This window comes from Pygocentrus nattereri, chromosome 30 (genome assembly GCF_015220715.1).
Source record: "Pygocentrus nattereri isolate fPygNat1 chromosome 30, fPygNat1.pri, whole genome shotgun sequence".
NCBI lineage: Eukaryota > Metazoa > Chordata > Actinopteri > Characiformes > Serrasalmidae > Pygocentrus > Pygocentrus nattereri.
In genome coordinates, this window is record NC_051240.1 from 13,027,714 (window position 1) to 13,048,151 (window position 20,438).

The window sequence follows — 20,438 nt, forward strand, 5'->3', positions numbered from 1 at the left end:
TTTTCAAAACTGGAGGCCAAAAATTTTAATAAGTATAAAAGATGTTGTAGACCACCCGTTTAAGTGTTGGGTCTAGGCCACCTGACAATTACCGACACTTTATTTAAGCTCTTAGTACAGCCATACAGATTAAGTGCAGGTTTGGACAGTCAGACTAATTTACACTGCCCGTTGCAAATCCATTTAATTCTAGATGGGTTTAATCTGGGCCTGGACACAAACCTGGCTGTAGAAATTATAGGGATGTTGAGTGTCCAGTAGAGGGCAGATTTTCTTCTGCAGTGCTTTCGAAAATGAGAGACAATTAGTCTATTAGAACTTTTGTTTATGAGCGAAAGTACACCTTTTTTGACTTTGTTGATCTGTAGCTTAAGTAGTAACACGAAATGTTGGATTGTTGTTTGGTAAAGAAAACCTTTACAGTGTGCCATAGCATATATTTGTATCTGAAAATTAGCTCGATTTCCCAAGAGTCTGATGCAGATATTAAGTTCACAAACCAAAGACACAAAAGGAGATGTGTAAGATCTCAATTAATAGGGACAAGTGAGTTAGCAGGCCAGCCAGCACTGCTAACATGGAACCCCCCCTTCCAAATACCAGGGGGTATTTCACGCACTTCTCAACTGAAGGTCAAATTACTGATTCAGAGACATATTTGAAATCACTTAAAATCTGAATGGTTTGTAGTGTTTGGCTCATTAACTCTTGGGGTTGTTCTAGCTACTGAACAGCACAAATCTATACAACAAGGGGGGCTTTGGCGTAACCGATTGGTTCTTTTTTCAGAAGGGCGGGACTTTCTCTGCCAGCAGATGCCATGCTGAGCATTATGAGCTTTGTTATTCATATTTTAACCAGTGGCCTGTCTCCTCCTTTATAATGTTGCTGATGTCACACAAGTAACCAAACACTGCTGAACTGGCTAGGAATTCAAATAAAGCTAGTTCAGCGGTTCTCATTAAACCTTTCCTATAAATTTGCGATTTAAACTTTAGTGAAATGAGAAATCCGTATAGATTTATGCATGGAGGGCTAAGCTTTTATTACTGTTTACTAGAGGGCCATGCTTTCCAAACCCTAACCCTAGAAATAAAAATGTCCCCTAAATTTGTCATAGGTAGATGTAAAATCAACCAAAAATAGTCTTTCTGATCAGGTTGGCACTTAGTAGAGCAATCTCTTCATCATTTATATTTGGTATGCATCTGATTTAAAATAGGCACAGATCAAGCCTAGGACTGAAGTCAAGCAGTACTATTTCCTCCTGCAGGTCCTGTAAACAGACTACAGCTTGGCACAATCTCAGCATACAGGAAGAGTGTGATTTTGTTTCTGCTAGTTGTGCTTACGTGTTATAACCTGCAATCCTGGAGAAAAGTCAGACTCATTATTTTTCAGGCAAAAATTGTCATAATATGGTTTTTCAAAGTCTGCAGGGATATTTTTCATACTTTTATAAGTTCAGTCTTAGAAGTTGGTTGAATTTTCTGCTTCTCATGATTCAGGTAAGTCATTTTGTATCAATCTACAGGTTGGGGATATAAAATTGCAATTGCATTGAAGTGTAAATGATTTAGAAACATCTTTAGCTGCCCTCAAAGACCCTCAAAGCTCAAAAAAGTGTCCACTCAATGATGTTACACATCTCATTCTCAATTTTTTATTCTGTTAAAAATCATAACAATGTAAGAACATATAAGAATCAACAGCAATATTCTGAATGCACTGAACATTCATAAGTGCTTCAAGGACAAGATCTACTTGAGGAGAACCAAGATGAGGGAAAAACTCACACTATGTTTCCTTTACCTAAAAGCCACAGAAAAAAATCTGAAAAAGCACAAAGGTCTCTTTTGATCTGCTGAAGAGCGTTTTTTCATCCTCCTGCAGGAGAAAAGGTTGGCCAGGTAGAGAGCGATGAAAAGCATGTAGAGTCAGTCTGTATCATTCTCTCTGACCACCCTGCCCCCCCCCCCCCCCCCCCCCCCAATACTGGCTCTGTCCCACGCAAGCCCACACCCTTCATTGCTATACGCTGTTATGTCATATGCAGGTGTAAAGCACATTCCTTGTCTTTGTGTATTCAAGTGGGTGTGTTCGTGTAAGCTATTGCATGTTTTTTCTGCCACTGTGTAGAAAGAGGGAACGTACACACATGTTTGTGCACATTGTCCATAAGAAAGGGATGTGTAATCCTTCTCATACAAGCAGGTGCTTGTACCCTCCTACACTATAGTCAGAGACCACCCTCCATTCATTTCATTTCCAGTCAAAACAGCCAACAAATACACGTTATTCATTTTTAAGAATCAGGAGGAAAGCAGAATGACATATTCATATGTGAAAACTGCATAGAAAAACAAATACAACATCCTCCCGTTCTTTTTCAAAGACTTGCTTTTTCAAAGAAATCAGCTGGGATATTTTTTCCACTCCTAAGTTCAGTCTTAGAAGTTATTTGCATTTTCTGCTTCTCACGATGCTGTTCATTCCAAACACATTCAGTACCGTTGAGGTCTGGACTCTAGGGTGGTCAGTCCATTGTTCTGAGAACAATAGCAGCTTCTTTATGTCATTTGCAGTTTTTTTTACAGTAAAGGCATCTTGAAAGGGAAAATTCTTTTATGATGGACAAAAACATGAAGATTTATCTATTAATAATTTTTTATCCACAATTTTGGAAACTCCTTTTTGTCATTTTTACTCAGTATAATATGCTATTATTTAAAGTTTCAAAGTGATTGCATCAGGTAAATTTGGTGTGGCAATAGGTAGGCTAGGCTAATCATGTCTGTAATAAGTAGGTGTATGCATGTGCGATATATAGGTATAGTATATATACAATCTGCGTTGTCTGCAGCGTGTAGGTTTGCATGTACATATTATCTTGAGTGATTGTACAGGTCTATGTTTGTTTGATCATGTGTGGGATAGGCAGTACATAAGTTCTCCCATTAGTACAGAACTGTTCTAGAAACTATTCTAGGCATGTCCTGATCCTATCTGACCAGAGGCTTAAGCAGGATATTATGGACAAAAGTGACAAAAAAAGAAAAAAAAAAGTAACACTTTCTTCCAAAAATTACATTCAAAATAATACAATGAAACTGCAACGTCTCAACCAACTTGGTGTTCAACTGGAAGCTCATAGCTGAATTATATAACTATATTTACTAGTCCGGACCACGCCTTCAACATACAGCACTGTGCAAAAAGTCAGAGGCTGCCTTTTATTTAATCTGCAGGCATTAAGTTCAAGTTATTCATTCGTCAAGAGATATTTCTTAAGAGATTAGATGCTCCATGTGCATACAGGAAAATCTGAAGGAAAATCAGTGAGCTTCCAAAACTGGAATCATTAATAGCTATACCGAACATCCACGCAAGACCTGGTAGACCACCAAAACTGTCACCATCAGATAAACAGTACGTCAAGCTTTATCTTTGAGAGATAAGCCATTCAGACCTCAACATCATGGATCATATGAAGCAGAAACTTCAGGCAACTTCTAATACTGAACTTTGGAGATTTTTGAAATTTTCCGGCAGATTTCTTTAAGTACTGATTCTGATGACAACAGTTTTGGCGGTCTCCCAGGTTTCACGCAGTTATGAGTCTCATTTTCTCTGCATTTCACATTTTTCCACTTATTTTCCTTTGACGTACCCCTTTTCCTCATGCAAGTGGATTATTTTATATGTAATCTCCTAGAAAGTGAATAAATGAGCAGTGGTCTCTGACTTTTGCACAGTGCTGTAAGTGTGTGGCACTGAAAATTTTTAAGGGGCCTCTAAGCAAACAGCTTACGGTGCTTATAGCTAGACATAACCCTGTTCATTAAGTTATGCACTTTTCCCATTAGTGCTGTACTGTAGGGTGAATTCACAAGCATTTCTTCATGTATGTTACATGGCAGCAGACAGGTCCTCCCCTTCGTGCGTGACTGTAGCGTGTACTCCTGTGCGTTTCTTCATGTGTGGTGTACTGGGCAGCAGGAAGACTTGTCCATCAGTGCTGTACTGCAGCTTATATTCTTTTGAGCTGTAAGGATTTCCATGCTCGTCCCTCAGCTTAGAGAAAACCTTGTCGTATAGCTTGCTGAGTTTTTCTCTGGTCTCACACAGAGCTGCGGCATTCCTCTCTCTCTCGCTCAGCCTTCGCTGGCTCTCCTCTCGGAGCGCCTCCACTTCAGCCTGCAGGTCCACCAGGCTGTCCAGTTTCCTTTTGCGGCAGCTCTGAGCAGCTATCTTGTTCTTGCCACGCCTGCGGATGTCCCTCATGAGGCTGAGCTGCCTTTCACTGAGCTTGTGAGTGCTGATGGCCTCGTTAAAGGCGTCCACCGACATGCTGGTGATGTCTTCCACACTGAGTGGAAGGTTTAAGGTCTGAGCGCGTTGTTCATCACGGCATAGGCTCCAGCTGTGGTGACCCTGTTGTGACTGGAAGGCTGTTTCAAATGAAGGACTCATGTGATTGACCTCAGTTGAATGCTCAGATTGGTCAGAGACTGTTTTTGGGGGTGAATCATCCTGTGTTGACTGTTGTAGACTGATGTCTGTTTCAGATGGGGGGAAAAGTGGAGATTGCAGATCCACCAATTCTGATAGGACAGGCACATCCAGCAGCTCTTTGTGATCTGACTGGACACAGACACTATCCTCCGATTGGCTGGTGCTAAACTCTCCATATAGGGACATGTCTAGATCTATGGGCACTCTGGAGCTTTCAAGGCTGAACAATATCATATCGTCTGTGACATATGATGAGTCGTTTGGTATGAGCTTGTGTTGACATAGCGAATGTTCAGGTGCTGTTGTGTTTGCATGCTCTGGGTGCATTTCTGTTTGTATGTGCAAACAATTCTGATTGTGTCTGAGCTCACATTGTCCTAAACTCATCTGGTTTAGGTTGTCAGGTGGACTTGCTCTCATAATTGTGTCTAGGAAGGATTCTGTGAGGTCTTTTGGTTCACTAAAGGTTTGTTCGAGTTCAGTTGATTCTGGAAGTATTTGTTCTAATGGTGGAGATCCTTCACTGGTATCAGAAATTGCGCATGTGTAGGTTTGGATCGTCTCAGCAGGGCCAGAGTGCACATTTAGGAGTGGATGTGGGCCAGAAACCATGGCTGTTTCCGTGTTCTCCTCCAGCAACTCACATGGACTTTCAGGAACATGAGCCTCCAAGAGATCCAAATAAGGCTGGAGAACAACGAACAAAACCAGTAAAATTAGTACACAGTCAACCACAGTTTACAGAAAAATATAAGTAATTCAATGGTTTAGAATTATTTTTTTAATTTACAAAGAACAATAACTTTTAAATCTTATGAACTAAATGAAAAATTGTACTTTTAGATGTTTTGTTTGTTTCAATGGTTTTGAGCAGAGATGGGCTTTTATGGCTGAGCCCTCCAGCTGATTCAAGGAAAAACTGCACCAAAATTAGCTTTCATTTTTGGCATCCACATTATGTTACTTGTTGTTAATAAATGACTAAAAACACATAATTTTGGACTTCAGTGGACCCAAGAACTACAGCACCACAAACAGTTTGTAAGAAAAACATGAAATAATTAATTTGCTTTACAAGAAGGCTATGTTTATCTCATTTCCAACACTGCAACAATGTTAATTTCTATTAGCACCTTTATAGGATTTGCAGTATTATGTTAGTATTAATAATCTATGCTAAAAGTAGTAACAATTTAACTTAATTAAGTTTAACAGGAAATATACTGTGATTGTTCTGTTAGCTTGCTATAACTGTTGCGTGATGGTACACATCAACATTTAAACAAATATGATCAGTAGATAGCTTAGACAGCTCACTGCGTTGTTCCATTGCTGTAACTGTTCAGAGGCTCTCAAATGTGATGTTCTGGCAGTGTGAGCTACTAGTACAGCCCACTCATCCAAAATACTGACCAGGAGTAACACATTTTGAGTTATTATATACTGTAAATGATATACTGTAATTATGTATTTACAATGACTTTGCCAAGTTATTTATCTCCAGATGTGATCATCACTTTTCAAATATGAACAATTCTGGATGTTAATTCTTTTATAAGATCATTGATGTTACAAAGCTAATCATAGGAAATTTGAACAATAGTGTTCATATTTACAAATAGACATGCAGTTTATCACCTTTTTATCTATTTTAGAAGTCTAATCAGGGACAGAGGCCGCAAATTAAGTCAGGAGTCTTACATACATTATATCTGTTACATTTTTCTGTAAAAATGTTTATCTCTACTGTCCTTGTCCAACAATAAAATAAAATAAATTAAAATATACTTAAAGATACCTAAAATGCTACAGCACTCACTGTTAGAATGTGCATGGTGTTATTACAAATATATGATGACCACTATGTTGAAACACTGCTACAAATCAATAGCCCAGACAGCACAATTCAACACAAAAGAAGGTGTGGATGTGAAAATAATCATGTACTGGCCAGAACTCTGACTGTGTGTGTGTGTGTGTGTGTGTTTGTGTATGTGTGTGTGTGTGTGCTACCTGCAGATCAGGCAACGGCAAGACCTCAATAGAAGCTTTCTCTTCCTCAGCGGGCAGCTTCTTAGAGAAGAGCAGTGCAGACAGCAGGGGATTCTGGGTAACGGGAGAACCCTGAGAGGAAGGTGTGGAATGAACGTTGCCAGGGGAAACCAGAGAGTGGGGCGGGGTCTGTAATACAGGGGAAAGGGCAAGCAATAGAAATCGGTTTTCAGAAGATAATAATTACAGGTTCAACTGTTTGTGTGTCTCTGTGTGTGTGGATGTCTTACCTGTCTGGGGAGGAGGGCCATGAGCTCAGTGTATGGATCAAGTGTGGTGGAATCATCAGCTCCCTGAAATTTAAGGAACGGTTAAGCTGGGTGTGTGCGGGTGCCATTGAGAAACTGAGAAAAGCTTGACTCAAATGCCTACATCAATTATACATTAAAGAAGTATTTTACTAATATAACATCGTTGTTGTTGGAAGAAAACCCCATATTGCCAAAATGGTAACTTTACAGGAGAAGGCAAAAACCTACTATACTTTTAATGTAAGTCAATGGAACCAGACTTCTCCCCCAGACCACCGAGTAACAAACATAAACACCACACAAGGGTTATTTTTCACTTAAAACAGCCATTAAGTACAGGTTATTCATTTTTTAGTCATAGGAAAGCAGAAGATATATAATGAACTGAAAATTACATAAAAGCCTCTAAAACTGTAATCCTATTTCATAGACTTGCTTTCAGTTTTAACAAAAATCTGGAGGGGTGTTTTTTCCACGCCTCCGAAGTTCAGTCTTAGAAGTTGGTTGAATTTTCTGTTTCTCACAGTCCAAATCATCTTAAAGGCATATAATGATGTTGGGCCCTGGACTCTGGGGTGGTCAGTCCATTGTTCTGAGAACACTGGGAGCATCTTTGTGTCATTTACAAATGTTCTTTTCTTGTTATTCTTCATTTGTTTTCTCAGTGAGGTTTCTTGACAGCTACACATCCTTTCTGACCCATAGCGCTGAGTTCTCTTCTCACAGTGGAAGATGGACAGAAACGCCTATGGATTTTTTCAGATCTGAAAAAAGAAATTTCACATCTGAAAAATCATTGAGCTTAAGTTCCTGCTGAAAGATTTTTTATCCTTTGAAATGATCCTTTCTTATGCAAGTAAACTGTCTTATGTCTAAGCACTTAGAAATCTCACCTTAAAAATGAATAACTTGTTCTTAATAGCTGTATAGTCTCTGACGTTTGCATGAATGTTTCATATTGTTTCTTATTATATCTTGTATAATATAGATTTTTAATCCTATATTCTATTTTTCATACTGTTTTATTTATTCTTCGTTTATCCTATGTATTAGTTACAATGTTTAATCATATTCTACACACTGAGCTGCATTTGATGTATGAAAGATGAATAATGTATTATTGTTATTATTATTAGTAGTAGTAGTAGTAATAGTAGTAGTAGTAGTAGTAGTAGTATTATTAGTATTATCTGAAATAAATAAAGTTCAGTGCATTACTTATATCAGTGCATTTGTGTATTCATGTTTGTGTACATGCAAATGCATGTATGAACTATTTTACCTGAAAGATTTGTGATAAACTGTGGGGCAAGACTTCTCCAGTTTCCTTGTCCAGTTTCCCAAGTGTTAAAATAATTCTCTCCAGCTCTTTCTCTTGTTTCCTCTTCTCTTCCTCTTGCTTCCTCGCTTTCCTCGCATCCTCCTCTCTCTCCTGAAAGTGGATGTCAAACACCTCCCTTTCCACGCCCAGATCAATGTCCTGCCTCCACAGGATGTCAATCAAACTGATCTCCTGGAAGACAGAAAAAAGCGGTTATGTCACTTTTTTCTTCATGCTGCATTCTACATGAATATACATGCCATTAAGCCTTTGGCTTCACAACTAAATCCTCCCTGCGCACCATTGCCAGCACATATGCGTAAAGTAAATACACACCCACAGCAACCTATAGACAGCTAAACATCGCTGACTAGACTAGACACAGCACATAACTACGGTAGAGTAGGGTGTGCATGCTGACTAATTGTGATATTTAAGGAATCCATTAGAATTAATGAATGGATATTGGTTCATTAAAAAGGCAACCGAACTGGTCACCCAGCATGATAATGTTGGTTGACCAGAATAACAGCATCCAAAACAAAACATATGCAGGTTTGCTGGTGACCAGCCTAATAACATCCTTTGCTGCTGACCAGCACACCAGCATCTAAAACACAATATATGCTGGTTTTGCTGGTGACCAGGCATGCTGGCATATGCCAGTTTTTCCAGCAGGGAAAAAAACTGACTTCAGCTGTATAACTGAAGATGCTAATGAGGACTCACATTTTTTCTACACATGGCCTTTTCTTCTCAGTGGACAATGTTCTAACATGTTGCTCTCACAGAGGAATATACACCGATCAGGCATAACATTATGACCACCTCCTTGTTTCTACGCTCATTGTCCATTTTATCAGCTCCTCTTACTGTATAGCTGCACTTTGTAGTTCTACAGTTACAGACTGTATACTAGCCCCTTTTTACCCTGTTCTTCAGTGGTCAGGACCCCCATGGACCCTCACAGAGCAGGTACTATTTGGGTGTTGGATCATTCTCAGCACTGCAGTAACACTGACGTGGTGGCGGTGTGTTAATGTGTTGCGCAGGTCTGAGTGGATCAGACACAGCAGTGCTGCTGGAGTTTTTAAACACCTCAGTGTCATTGCTGGACTGAGAACAGTCCACCAATCAAAAATATCCAGCCAACAGTGTCCTGTGACCACTGATGAAGGACTAGAAGATGACCAACGCAAATTATGCAGCAGCAGATGAGCTATCGTCTCTGACTACCATCTACAAGGTGGACTGACGAGGTAAGAGTGCCTAACCAAGTGGACAGTGAGTGGACACAGTGTTTAAAAACTCCATTTTATATCATACAGTGTCAGAAATCATATAATCAAGTCTATTTTAAAATAATCAATACCTTTAAATAGTCTGAGGCGAGCTTATGATGATTTACACATGCTTTTTTATGCCAACTGGAGTGGAGAATTTCATTACTTGGTAGCAACATTAGCCTCGTATCTTCAGTGCAAAACTAACAAAGCACAATTCAAACAGCAAACATGTCTGATCAACAATATATGAGTTAAGGGTGAAATTAAACTCTTGCCTAACTCAACCAGTTACATATAAACCAAGCTAAAGATCTCCAATATGTCTGTAAACCAGTGAAGATCACAGTTTTATCAGACAGTGATACATACATATAATTTGATAAGTTTTGAGCAGACACTTCAAGACACTTTTTACTTTATCTGACCTACAATAAAACAGCCCTGTAATCTCCTGATAGTGAGTGTGTTCAGAGGTTATGGCTGCCACCACTGAAGGAGCTTATCTACTACCATGTCTGTTATCACATTCGCTCAATATATTTTTGTGTTTGTGCCGACATGCTTTCTAGTAATGTCAGTACACAGTCATGCTATTATCACCACCTACAGCATAATGTGAAAAAGGTGCACACATCAGCTGCTGTATCTGAACCAAAGATGTGTAAAGGTGACTGTAGTTTGTCATCTGTCTGTCCTTTTCAGCTTTCTTATAATTAAGCTAACTGTTGGCCTTCTACCAGACAAATAAAAAACAACATCAAACAGATTCAGTTCACATGGGGGAGGCAAGAGAAAGGGATCATGAGTTAATGTACAACCATAGATAACCACAGCAGAGTTTTCTGCCTAACTACACAAATATTACATTAAAGAGGACATTCAACAGATTTTGGAAATGTACTCTCTTAATAATATAACTGTTAAGATGTAAACAAAGTCATTCGGAGTGGTTTGATGTGAAATGCTCAGTTTTAGAGAAACTTGCAAAATCTAAATTTTCCGTTGACAGTGGTGGTGATAGGAACCAAACATCAAAAGTGTTTACTGGCTCAAAAAGGTCCTGCACAGAAGGTTATTCCATTAAATGGTTATGAATAAAGTGTGTAATGCCTGAGACATTGTTTTATATTTGTTTTTGAGAGGTTTTGGTCTAAAATGCACTTTTATTTTAATAGGGAGGTACATGTTTACACATTATGAGGCAAAATAGTAACCAATGAAAACTTATTTTTTTCAGCTTTGCCACTATTCACTGGTCGTTTTGGATAGTAAATAGGAATGCTATATTTGGCTGTTGTCAGAAAACCTTGTATCTCCATTTTTGTTGTTTTTCAGTTTTTGCCATAATTTGAAAATGGGGCTGTTCTTTACATTTCATGTCAATTTCAGGATGAATGGCCTAAAATAAACGGCCCAAAATGACCTGAAAAGATGTCTGGTTCCATTGACTTGCATTCAAAGAAAATTAGGTTTTTTATTTTCCTGTAAAGTTACCATTTTGGACATACAAGGTTTTCTTCTGACAACAGCGATTTGTACTGTAGGCATCAGGGTCGGTAATCAGTGTCAGTAAATCAGTAAATTTTTCTACATTGCACCATTTCACATCATAACTCTTTAAATGACTGTTTACATCTCAACAACAGAATTTTTAAAAAGCAATTAAATTCCCTTTAAAGTCCAGGTCCTGTTCCCATTACCCTGCATTCACATAGTTTTAAATGCCATGTTCTGATTAGTTATAAGCTCCTTTCACTCAGTGACACAGGTAAAGCAATTCAAACTAAAAAAAAAAAAAAAAAACAAAGCAAAGCCAGAACAAGAAAAACAGGGATGAAAACGGATAGGTGAATGAACCGCCGCTGGTCTGGCACACTACACTACGCACACACACACACACACACACACACACACACACACACACACACACACACACACACACACACACAAAACGCGGGAGATGTGGTACATTTGATAATGGAAGTGGAGGAAAGAGTAGGAAGGTGATACGGCTCAGTGTGCATAAAGGACAGCCATGGATGAATTTCCAGCCTTTGTAAATGTCTGGCCTTGTCTCTGCCATACGACTTCTATGAGCAACACAGAGACTGGCTCAAAACATTTGAATTTCACAACACAGCACCACACTGGCTAAATACATAAGTCGTAAAACCCTGAAACCCTATTTATTATAGCTTGAGTTAAAGCATAAAGCTAGTTCAAATGTACAGTAAAAGGTCAGAGACCACCCTACTTTTAATTCATTTCCAGTCAAACAGTTAATAAGTACAAGTTACTTCTTTTTATTTGAGATACGTCTGAGGAGATTACATATAAGATAATCCACTTGCATAAGGAAAGAGAAAAACACAGTGGGGTAAAAAGGAAGAAGCTGCTGGAACTGGACTGGCCACCCCAGAGTCCAGACCTCAACATTCTCACTGAATGTGTTTGGAATTACTTGAATCATGAGATGCAGAAAATACCACCAGTTTCGAAGAACTCTGAAGGTGTGGTTGCAGATCTGTCTGACAACGCGAAACTTAGTTGTTGAGGTTTCTGTAAAAAAAATCTGTTAAGCTAATTTCCCTGATGCTGGAAAATGAATTAGTTGTGTTTCATTGCTGTTCTGACTGGAAATTAAACAAATGAAGGATTGCCTCTGACGTTTGTCCAGATACCAGATATTAGTTCTTAACCCAAAGTTTTAAAAAAATCTTTTTTCTTTTTTTTTTTTAAAGCCAGTAATACTTGCTCCTGTCTTAAAATAATATTCCATGGACCACACCAGAACGGAAGTGAAATGTCTGTGAGTAATTTTTTTGTACTTGGATTAGACTTTAACTCACTCGCTCACGTGGGAAAGCCTACTTCAACTACTACTACTATGAAATCATTATGTAAGTTAAGAAAGCGAGCAACAGCAACATGGACGTTCCCAAGAGTTCTGGGAGTTAAAAGGAAAAGTTCAGTCAAAAAAGTTAACGTTACTAACAATTAGTGAAAAAAGCCAGGTTATTGGCTTCCTGCCCCAAATCCATAGAAGCACTCAGCCAACAACAGAACTGTAGTAATGAATTTTTGTGTCCTTAAATGTGCTTTTAATTCTGTGTTTCCCAACCTTACGCCTCTTGTTCATTACAATGCTGCCAACACGGTTTCTACAAACATACAGTTATTTTTTTACCCTAATACCTTACTCGCCATGGAAAATTATTTACAAACCTTCTATGAAGTTCTATGAAGTCTCCATTAAGTTTTATGAAGTCGACTATGCTGTCTGGATGTTAACGCTGTTTCCTCTAGCCTTACTCTTTAACCTCTGTGTGTGAGCAACTCCATGTCCCAGGTCTCCCTCCTGTTGTTATACACTGCTCTTTAGCTGAGGGCCTACCTGAAATCATCTATGTGTTACTGATTTTTTTCCCTGCCACTATCAAAACATTAAAAAAAACAACTTTTTTTCTGGTAACTTATACTATATAAATATACACACACTATATACTAGTAAATACTATACATGTACAAAGTTTTCATACATAATACACTATGTATATTATTGTAAATGTGTTGGTTAGATAAGTGTAGCATATTTCATGCCCAATGTTTATTTTTTTTTAAATCAAATATGCTTCAAACTCACACAGAAAAGCTTACAGCACCTGGTATTCCCAGGCGGTCTCCCATCCAAGTACTAACCAGGCCCGACCCTACTTGGCTTCCGAGATCAGACGAGATCGGGCGTTCTCAGGGTGGTATGGCCGTAAGCAAAAGCTACACTGCGAACAGGCCTATTTGTAAGTCAGAGTCTGCAGTAGTCTGTCATTTCACTGCCTATTTGAAAGTGACCACCACTCTGTTTCAGTAATAGAAGGAACTTAACTGCTAACACTGCTTGGCTAATGTCAGTGAGCTAATGCACACAAAGTGCAGTAACTGCCTCGGTCCATAAATGATTCGAAACCGAATTTGTACCTACACAATATTGAAAGTGGCGCAAAACAGCTCTTTTACACACTGTATTCCGTCATATATCACATTACTGTACTAAACGACCCAGGAATGCCAACACTAACAGTGAATGAAAGCGCACATGCCGTCTTCCACTCTCACTCCTCGTTAGTATAGTGGACAGTATCTCCGCCTGTCACGCGGAAGACCGGGGTTCGATTCCCCGACGGGGAGAAACAAACAGCTTTTTTTCCAGCCACTCAATAAAATGTAAATCAGTGAAACAGCTTTGTACAGCACGGCACCATTATAGATAACTCTAATAAAACTGCTGTATTGTACGCATTATTTTCGGCTTGTGTTCCCATGATCCACGTGGAGAGCGCCTGTGAGAAGCGCCAGCTTCTTGTTCTAGTTAATATTCCCGTTCCACCTTAAGTGGTGCATTCTGGCGCCTGAGACGGAGCTGGAACATAAAGCTCTATTGTTAGCCATTTAAGGTGGAACGGAAAAAACTAATAAGAATAAGAAGTTGATTTCATCTTCACCGGATTTGCTATGCTGGCTAAGTTTCCTTTTTAAACCTTTAAACAGGACACCAGCATCCCGATAAAACTGTTCGTCGATATTAAGCAAAATGCTAAACGCTGTACTTTAGAGCAGCTGCGAGCCTTCCTTCATGTCCAGACTTGTCCGGCTGACCGAGCGCTAAAGCATCATTATAGTTAACGGATCACCGCACATACGACTGTAACGTGACAGCTCTGTCTGCTTTACCCAAGCCGTCATTACTATCGCTACGTCTCACTTTCTCACCTCCTCGCTTTGGAGGACTGCTGATTCTTCCATGATGAAGTTTTGATAGCAGGGCTGTTAATCCCGTTGATGTTGTGCCTCCATATACACCTCCACACGTTCCTCCGTCCGCAGAAGAATAAACTCTGGAATAAGCCAACCTGCTGCGGGGATCAAAACTCCTGTCTGGTTAAGCCCCGCCCACCTTTAAGACCAGCCAATGAGATTCTCCTAAGGCACCACAGCGGAACGCCTTCTGTGGTTCTCAATCTCAGTCTGGGGTAGCACTGCCCCGCGTGCTCTAAGGGTTTTCCCCTTGCACGCTCAGGTCAGCTCAGACAGGGCCTGCTCATTATTTTCATCAGGTGTTTTAGGAGCAGAGGAAACTACAGTGTGCAGGACAGTGATAATCCAAGACCAGGATTTAGGATCACTGGTTTAAGTATTTGGAGTTTCACATTTACTCTGACTTCCATTCACTGAATCTATAGAAGCAGCGTATGCTAGATGTGTAGTATTAAATTCTGGTGTCCTAAAACCATAATTCTAAAATTCATGCTTATTTAGTGCACTGCTCTTCATAATAGCGCTGTTGCCTCACAACAAGAAGGGCCTGGGTTCAATTCCCCGGCTGGGTGAGCTTGCATGTTCTCCCCATGTCTGCATGGGTTTCCTCCAGGTACTCCGGTTTCCTCCCACAGTCCAAAGACATGCAGTCAGGCCAGCTGGGCATGCTAAATTGCCCCTAGGTGTGAGTGTGTGTGAATGTGTATGTCTGTCTGTCTGCCCTGCGATGAATTGGCAACCCCCCCCCCAACCCTGAGGGAGAAAAGTGTGTGTGTGTGCTCTTCATAATTTATTTATCAAATGTATGTTTACATTTACGGCATTTGGCTGATGCTCTTATCCAGAGTGACTTACAGTTTGATCATTTTACACAAGTGTATGTCTCTTATTTATTACATTGCTGCCATCAGTGTTAACCTACAGTTATATATTTTTCTCTTAAATAAGTAAAACAGCCTTTAGTTATTTAGCTAGAGAAGAAAAATAAAAATAGGTGAACTACCCATCTGGTAGGATGTTTACCCAGAAGTTACATGAAGCATATATTTTTTTACAATTTTAATATTTTGTGGTCCATATATAAAAGTTTTTTTTCTAGCATTCCAGCTCTAAAAGGTTCGTGGCAGTGACACTCCAGGACCACAACTCAAAACCACTGACTTAGATATACTGGTGATTTTGTCCATTAGTAACAGCTATATAAAATAAGTTTTCTCTTAAACAGCTTCCGCTATCAATTTAAGAACACTTTTAAAGGAATGGTCCATTAGAAGCATAAACACTGCAGTGAATGAAAGCGAATATCCAGCCATACTCCTTTTTTCTTCATTAGTATAATGGACAGTATCTCTGCTTGTCATGTGGAAAACTGAAGTTCGATCTACTGACAGGGAGATGGCACTTATTTTAAACAAAGTCAGTAAAAACAGACCAACAAGAGACAACTGTTTTAAGGAATATTCATTACAGAGTGTAGTCTTATGTTTACGTTTATTCAAGTGGAAACATCTTTGCCAGGAACACCATCACCAGAGCACTGAACGCATTTACATGCACCTAATAATCCCATCATTATTGGATTTTGGCAGTTATCTGATTATTCAAGGTCATGTAAACAGCATACTCTGATTTCTAGGCCTAGAAATCTGATTAAGAATTTTAATAAAGAGAGCTGGATTGTAGCTCAGTATTCAGATTTCTCAGTGCATGTATAGTTATTTCATTTTTCTCAGCCTGCGCATGTGTGAAAACAGTGCTCTGTGCCAGAAACAGCAAGCAGCATTTAACACAGCACCCACAGCACGGCAACAAAACGCTGTTATTTGACTCAATCACATCAGTATCAATAGGAGTTTCTCACCTGACCAAGAATCTAATCAGAAGAATTCTTCCTTGATGGTGTTTCGTTAGCAGTGGTGTGAAGCTGCTGATACTCTAGCACCTCTCAACACTTCTCCACCTGTTGTAGAAGAATAAACTCTGTAATAAACCATCCTGGTGTGGGGAATGGAACTCCACTGTGTTCCAGCTCCACCCATTTTTAGGAAAAGCCAATGGTAAGGGTGCTTACCTTCAATCTTGCTGTAGTTTAGTAAGAATTAGACTTAGTCTCTTCTCAAAACAATCAACGTTATTAGAGGAAAATTCAAAAGAAAAAAATTAAATCATTGTAATGCCTGACAACTGCAATCATTTTCAATGAAACTCAACAGATGGTATTTTAGTTGTAGTTGGGCCGGGGGGGAGGGTAATGGAAATAACAGATAGAGAAGTAGAACTTGAAAGATGATCATGGAAAATGCAGTCTCGTGTTATTTATTTTTACAACACAGAGCATTAAAATTAGAAACCAAAACTCAGTTAATTTGCAAGGCTTTAGGATGGTCCTCATTCAGAGAGGGCCCTGGTTTGCTAGGTCCAACATTACCCATGGCGTGACGCGTTCACTACCCAGTCTATAACAACCATATATCAAAATTAAGCTGCAAAACAAAATAGCAACCTGTTTTGAATTGAATGTTTTTGTGATACGTGATAAGATAAGTGATACTTATTTTTTAATTCCACAACTGGGGAAATTCCACCTCCGCATGTAACCCATCCGTGAAGCAAAACACCACATACACACTAGTGAACACACACACACACACACACACACACACACACACACACACACACACACACACACACACACACGCACACACTAGGAGGCAGTGAGTACACTTGCCCAGAGTGGTGGGCAGCCCTATCCACGGCGCCCGGGAAGCAACTGGGGGTTAGGTGTCTTGCACAAGGACATCTCAATCATGGACTGTCGGTGCTGGGGATCGAACCGGCAACCTTCGGGCTAGTTCCCTAACATCCAGCCCACGACTATATCACAAAAAACAAACAAACAAACAAAAAAAACTCATTTACATATATCTACCTATGAGCCTACAGTGTAGTTTGGCCTGAGCATTCATGCTGAAGTTATAAAGAGCGTTTCAGCCTGGTCTGGCACAATGCAAGGAAGCCAATCAGAACTGAGGTCATTTACATAAGTTAGTCTGAAAGATACAATTTTAAACAGTCTGTTTTGTTCTAAGCTATAACGGGTAGTTTGCAAGTGCAGAAATGAACTGAGATTCAAATGACACAAGGCGACGTCAGGAGGAAAAATAAAATACAAGACAAATGTAGAATGTGGGCCCTTTAACCGTTCTTGTTGTCATTACCCATTCATTAGTCCATTCTCGGATTGCAGTGGTCCAAAGGGCTAAGCTAACACCTATGGAAAAACATAACACGGTAAAGAGTAGCCCACAAAAAAGAATGGCGTAGTTATGATATTCAGGTCTGGAAAATGTACCAATCTTGTGGTCGCAGAGTCCTCTGCTACAATGCAGCGTGCTTTGTGAGGAAACATGTCCATTTTCCTTAGCCGAGCGTGCTAACGCAAGGCAGGGGGGAGGAAACCCAGCTCTGTGTGAGAAGTTTCTGAGCGCGTTCATGTGAAGCCCTACACACGTTCACGTTTGGCAGCTCCACGTCGACATTCCTTCAGAGAGGGAGCCGAGCCGGGGGTCCGAGCAGAAGGGTTTACTTCAGGCCAGAAAACTGGACAGGAAAGCGAGAATCTGTGGGACACGCTAACGTAAGAAGGCAAATGCAGTTTCACTGTCGCTTAGAAGTCAGACAGTTACCAGTTTGGGTTTGCGGAGGAGTTGCACTATGCTTGAAACTTCATGGAGGCATGGAGACTCCGCTATGTCTGCTGCAGTCACCTACCAGGTCGGTTATGGACTTAATTTCTTCTAATTTAGTATCTCTTAAAGTACCTTTTCAGAAACAACATTCTTGAAAAGATTGAACCTTTTACCTGTGGCAGACTTTCAGGCCTGACTGAGTGTAATTTCTCTCTGTCAGCTCACCTGGTAGACTTTATTACTTCAGCTGTTTTCAGATAGCCAGTACAGTGTAACGCTCCCTGCAAGGTCAGTAGTGAGTCAGGCTTTATTACTTCTAAATACAAAGCCTACATGTAAACATTCACATATGTTTTAAACACATTTTCTTGGGTGAATCCTTTGTTATGGTACAAAATAGGCCTTCATGGTTGTGATGCACCAACTGGGCTACTATATTGTAATAGTTGTAACAGGGGGTATGCATAAGACACGTCACCTCCTTCAAGCCAGGAGACTAAATGCCATATGTGTTATTTCCCAGGGCCTGCAAGACCCAGAGTAGTAGAGCGGACTACCATCCCAACCAGTGGAACAAGAACTCACTGAATGAAACCTACAGCGATGTGTGCAAAACTTGATGTGTTGCATAGACCACTTATTTCAATAATTACTACTGTGATGTACTGTTGAATACACATGCAGCAAGGCTCCTCAGGCAAAGTTCTGTGGTCCACTATGACTGTGTGAATGTGTGGTCAGTGCATTACAGAACTTTGCTTTAAGAGCTCTCGTCGTCTGGCAGGTGGTGTGTAAAAAGGACAAAGTGACAAACATTCGGACCAGTTGACTGAGCCAATGTTGATTTCATACACTAAGCTGTGGTTCTTCAGACAACTGCCCTGGCTAACTGACAGCTGATGTGCTGTCAAATGTACTTATTGTGCCTGAACGATTATTACATATACTGTACTGGAATTCATTGTTGACAATGGCCAGAACATTAAGGTAAAAATCCCTTCTTTCCTGCCACATTTTCACAACGGTTTATCCCCCCTTCCCTACATAGGTACTGTTTTATATCCATATATAAAATCTTAGCGCCCCCTCCTGGCCACAAGAGCATCTCCTGCTGGAATCACAGGCTAGGCCCAAACATGCTTAGCTTCACTGGATTATTCTAGTCTGCATTGTGGTGAATTTCACGGTGGTATGGAAGCTTTTGGCATTTTTCAGAGGGGTCAAACTGCATTCCTGAAGAGCCACAGAATTACACAGTGTAATGTTTCCCAGCTTCAGCTCACACAAATGAACTCCAGAAGAGCCTGACTGTGTTAATTAGCTATGTTAATACTTTGACACTGTGCTGGTGCTTTGCTTGTAACAAAGGTGTAGATAATCTAACCGTACCCAGATTATATCATCCATAATGTAACTAAATATATCACCACTTTATAGGAACGCTTCCTTTTTGGCGCAGTGTAGCACAGGCATTGCAGTGTATAAAACAGGCCCCAGACAGAGTTACATTAAAACATACATGGTTTGCGTATCAAAAGGTTTTTCTGATGTTGCTGCAGATGCCATAGAGTTAAATCTGGTGGAACAGGATACTCTTTCTGCAGTTTTGACTAAACCGCTGGGTATTTGCCACCTACTTTTTTGAACAGAGGAATGTAAACATGTCTATAAAACATGATTTATGAACTTACCGTGTTTGTTTGCAGCAGTAAAGATGTTATTGTATCATTATATCACTGCTCTCTGTATACCACATGCTTGAAGGTGAAGATAATTTTTAAATTCATAATAATAATGACTCAATAAAAATAAATGCTGTTTCGTGTGTATCACCGGATGTTAATGAGTTGAATTTTAGAACAGTTGACCCCAAGCCTGGTTATACCTGAAGATAACTGGACTGCACCCTTTCACCATCTGTGTGTCCATGTCTCTTGTCTTGTTGTTTGAATATATTTGAGACTTCCTCTATTAAAATGAAAATTCTACATAAATTACATTGCTCTGCAATCTAAAAATGAGCAGACAACCATAACGGGTCATAACTGTTTTAAGTATAATATCGCTGCTAATCGTTTGGTCATTGTCATCCTTTTTATGGCAAACCGTTTTAGATTCCTGATAGAAACCAGCTCAAATTAAATTTCATGTTGAAACCCTAATTACTGCATGTCTGAATTGCTTGGTACTGAAAAAGGAATTGTCACATGTTAAAATTCATTTCTTACATGCAGAACTTTTTATATGTAAGTACTTAAGTTATACATCTAATGATGTAATATTCATTGTTTAGAAATGAAGTAATAATTACAATTATTAATACAATATGGACTACAATTTGACTAATCAAAGTTTAATTGACACTTTATTGAAATTTTATGGAAATTCCCACCAGTAAACCTGCCTCCCACCCTTTAAAATGAATGAGAAGCCCCATGAGTTTTACATGAGAACTGAAATATTACATGCTAAAATGTAGATGAAAGATTAAAAATCGATGTTCTATGAATAC

General features: G+C 39.6%; 1 protein-coding gene, 1 long non-coding RNA gene and 2 other non-coding genes across 6 annotated transcripts; 2 read left to right on the forward strand and 2 right to left on the reverse strand.

Annotated features, from left to right (window-relative positions):
- Window positions 1-1,994: 1,994 nt before the first annotated feature.
- nfe2l2b (nuclear factor, erythroid 2-like 2b) lies at window positions 1,995-14,312 on the reverse strand. Of its 2 annotated transcripts, XM_017703680.2 has the most exons (5): window positions 14,193-14,312; window positions 8,101-8,331; window positions 6,798-6,860; window positions 6,529-6,696; window positions 1,995-5,202 (listed from the first exon to the last, which is right to left on the reverse strand). In XM_017703680.2, the coding sequence occupies exons 1-5, from the start codon at window positions 14,223-14,225 to the stop codon at window positions 3,910-3,912; spliced, it is 1,788 nt and encodes a 595-aa protein (XP_017559169.2). In that variant the 5' UTR covers window positions 14,226-14,312; the 3' UTR covers window positions 1,995-3,909. The 2 variants fall into 2 exon arrangements, with proteins under 2 accessions (XP_017559169.2, XP_037392254.1); XM_037536357.1 differs by lacking the exon at window positions 14,193-14,312 and having other exon boundaries at window positions 6,798-7,582; window positions 8,101-8,232.
- On the reverse strand, window positions 13,076-13,194 carry LOC119262948. Its single transcript, XR_005130020.1, has one exon. It is a non-coding gene; the product is annotated as a 5S ribosomal RNA (ribosomal RNA).
- Window positions 13,539-13,610, forward strand: trnad-guc. Its single transcript has one exon. It is a non-coding gene; the product is annotated as a tRNA-Asp (tRNA).
- Window positions 14,313-17,536: 3,224 nt separating the features above from the next.
- Window positions 17,537-19,976, forward strand: LOC108430848. 2 transcript variants are annotated; one of them, XR_001858101.2, is made up of 3 exons: window positions 17,537-18,011; window positions 18,147-18,214; window positions 18,450-19,976. It is a non-coding gene; the product is annotated as an uncharacterized LOC108430848 (long non-coding RNA). The 2 variants fall into 2 exon arrangements; XR_001858102.2 differs by lacking the exon at window positions 18,147-18,214 and having other exon boundaries at window positions 17,542-18,011.
- The last annotated feature ends 462 nt before the right edge of the window (window positions 19,977-20,438 follow it).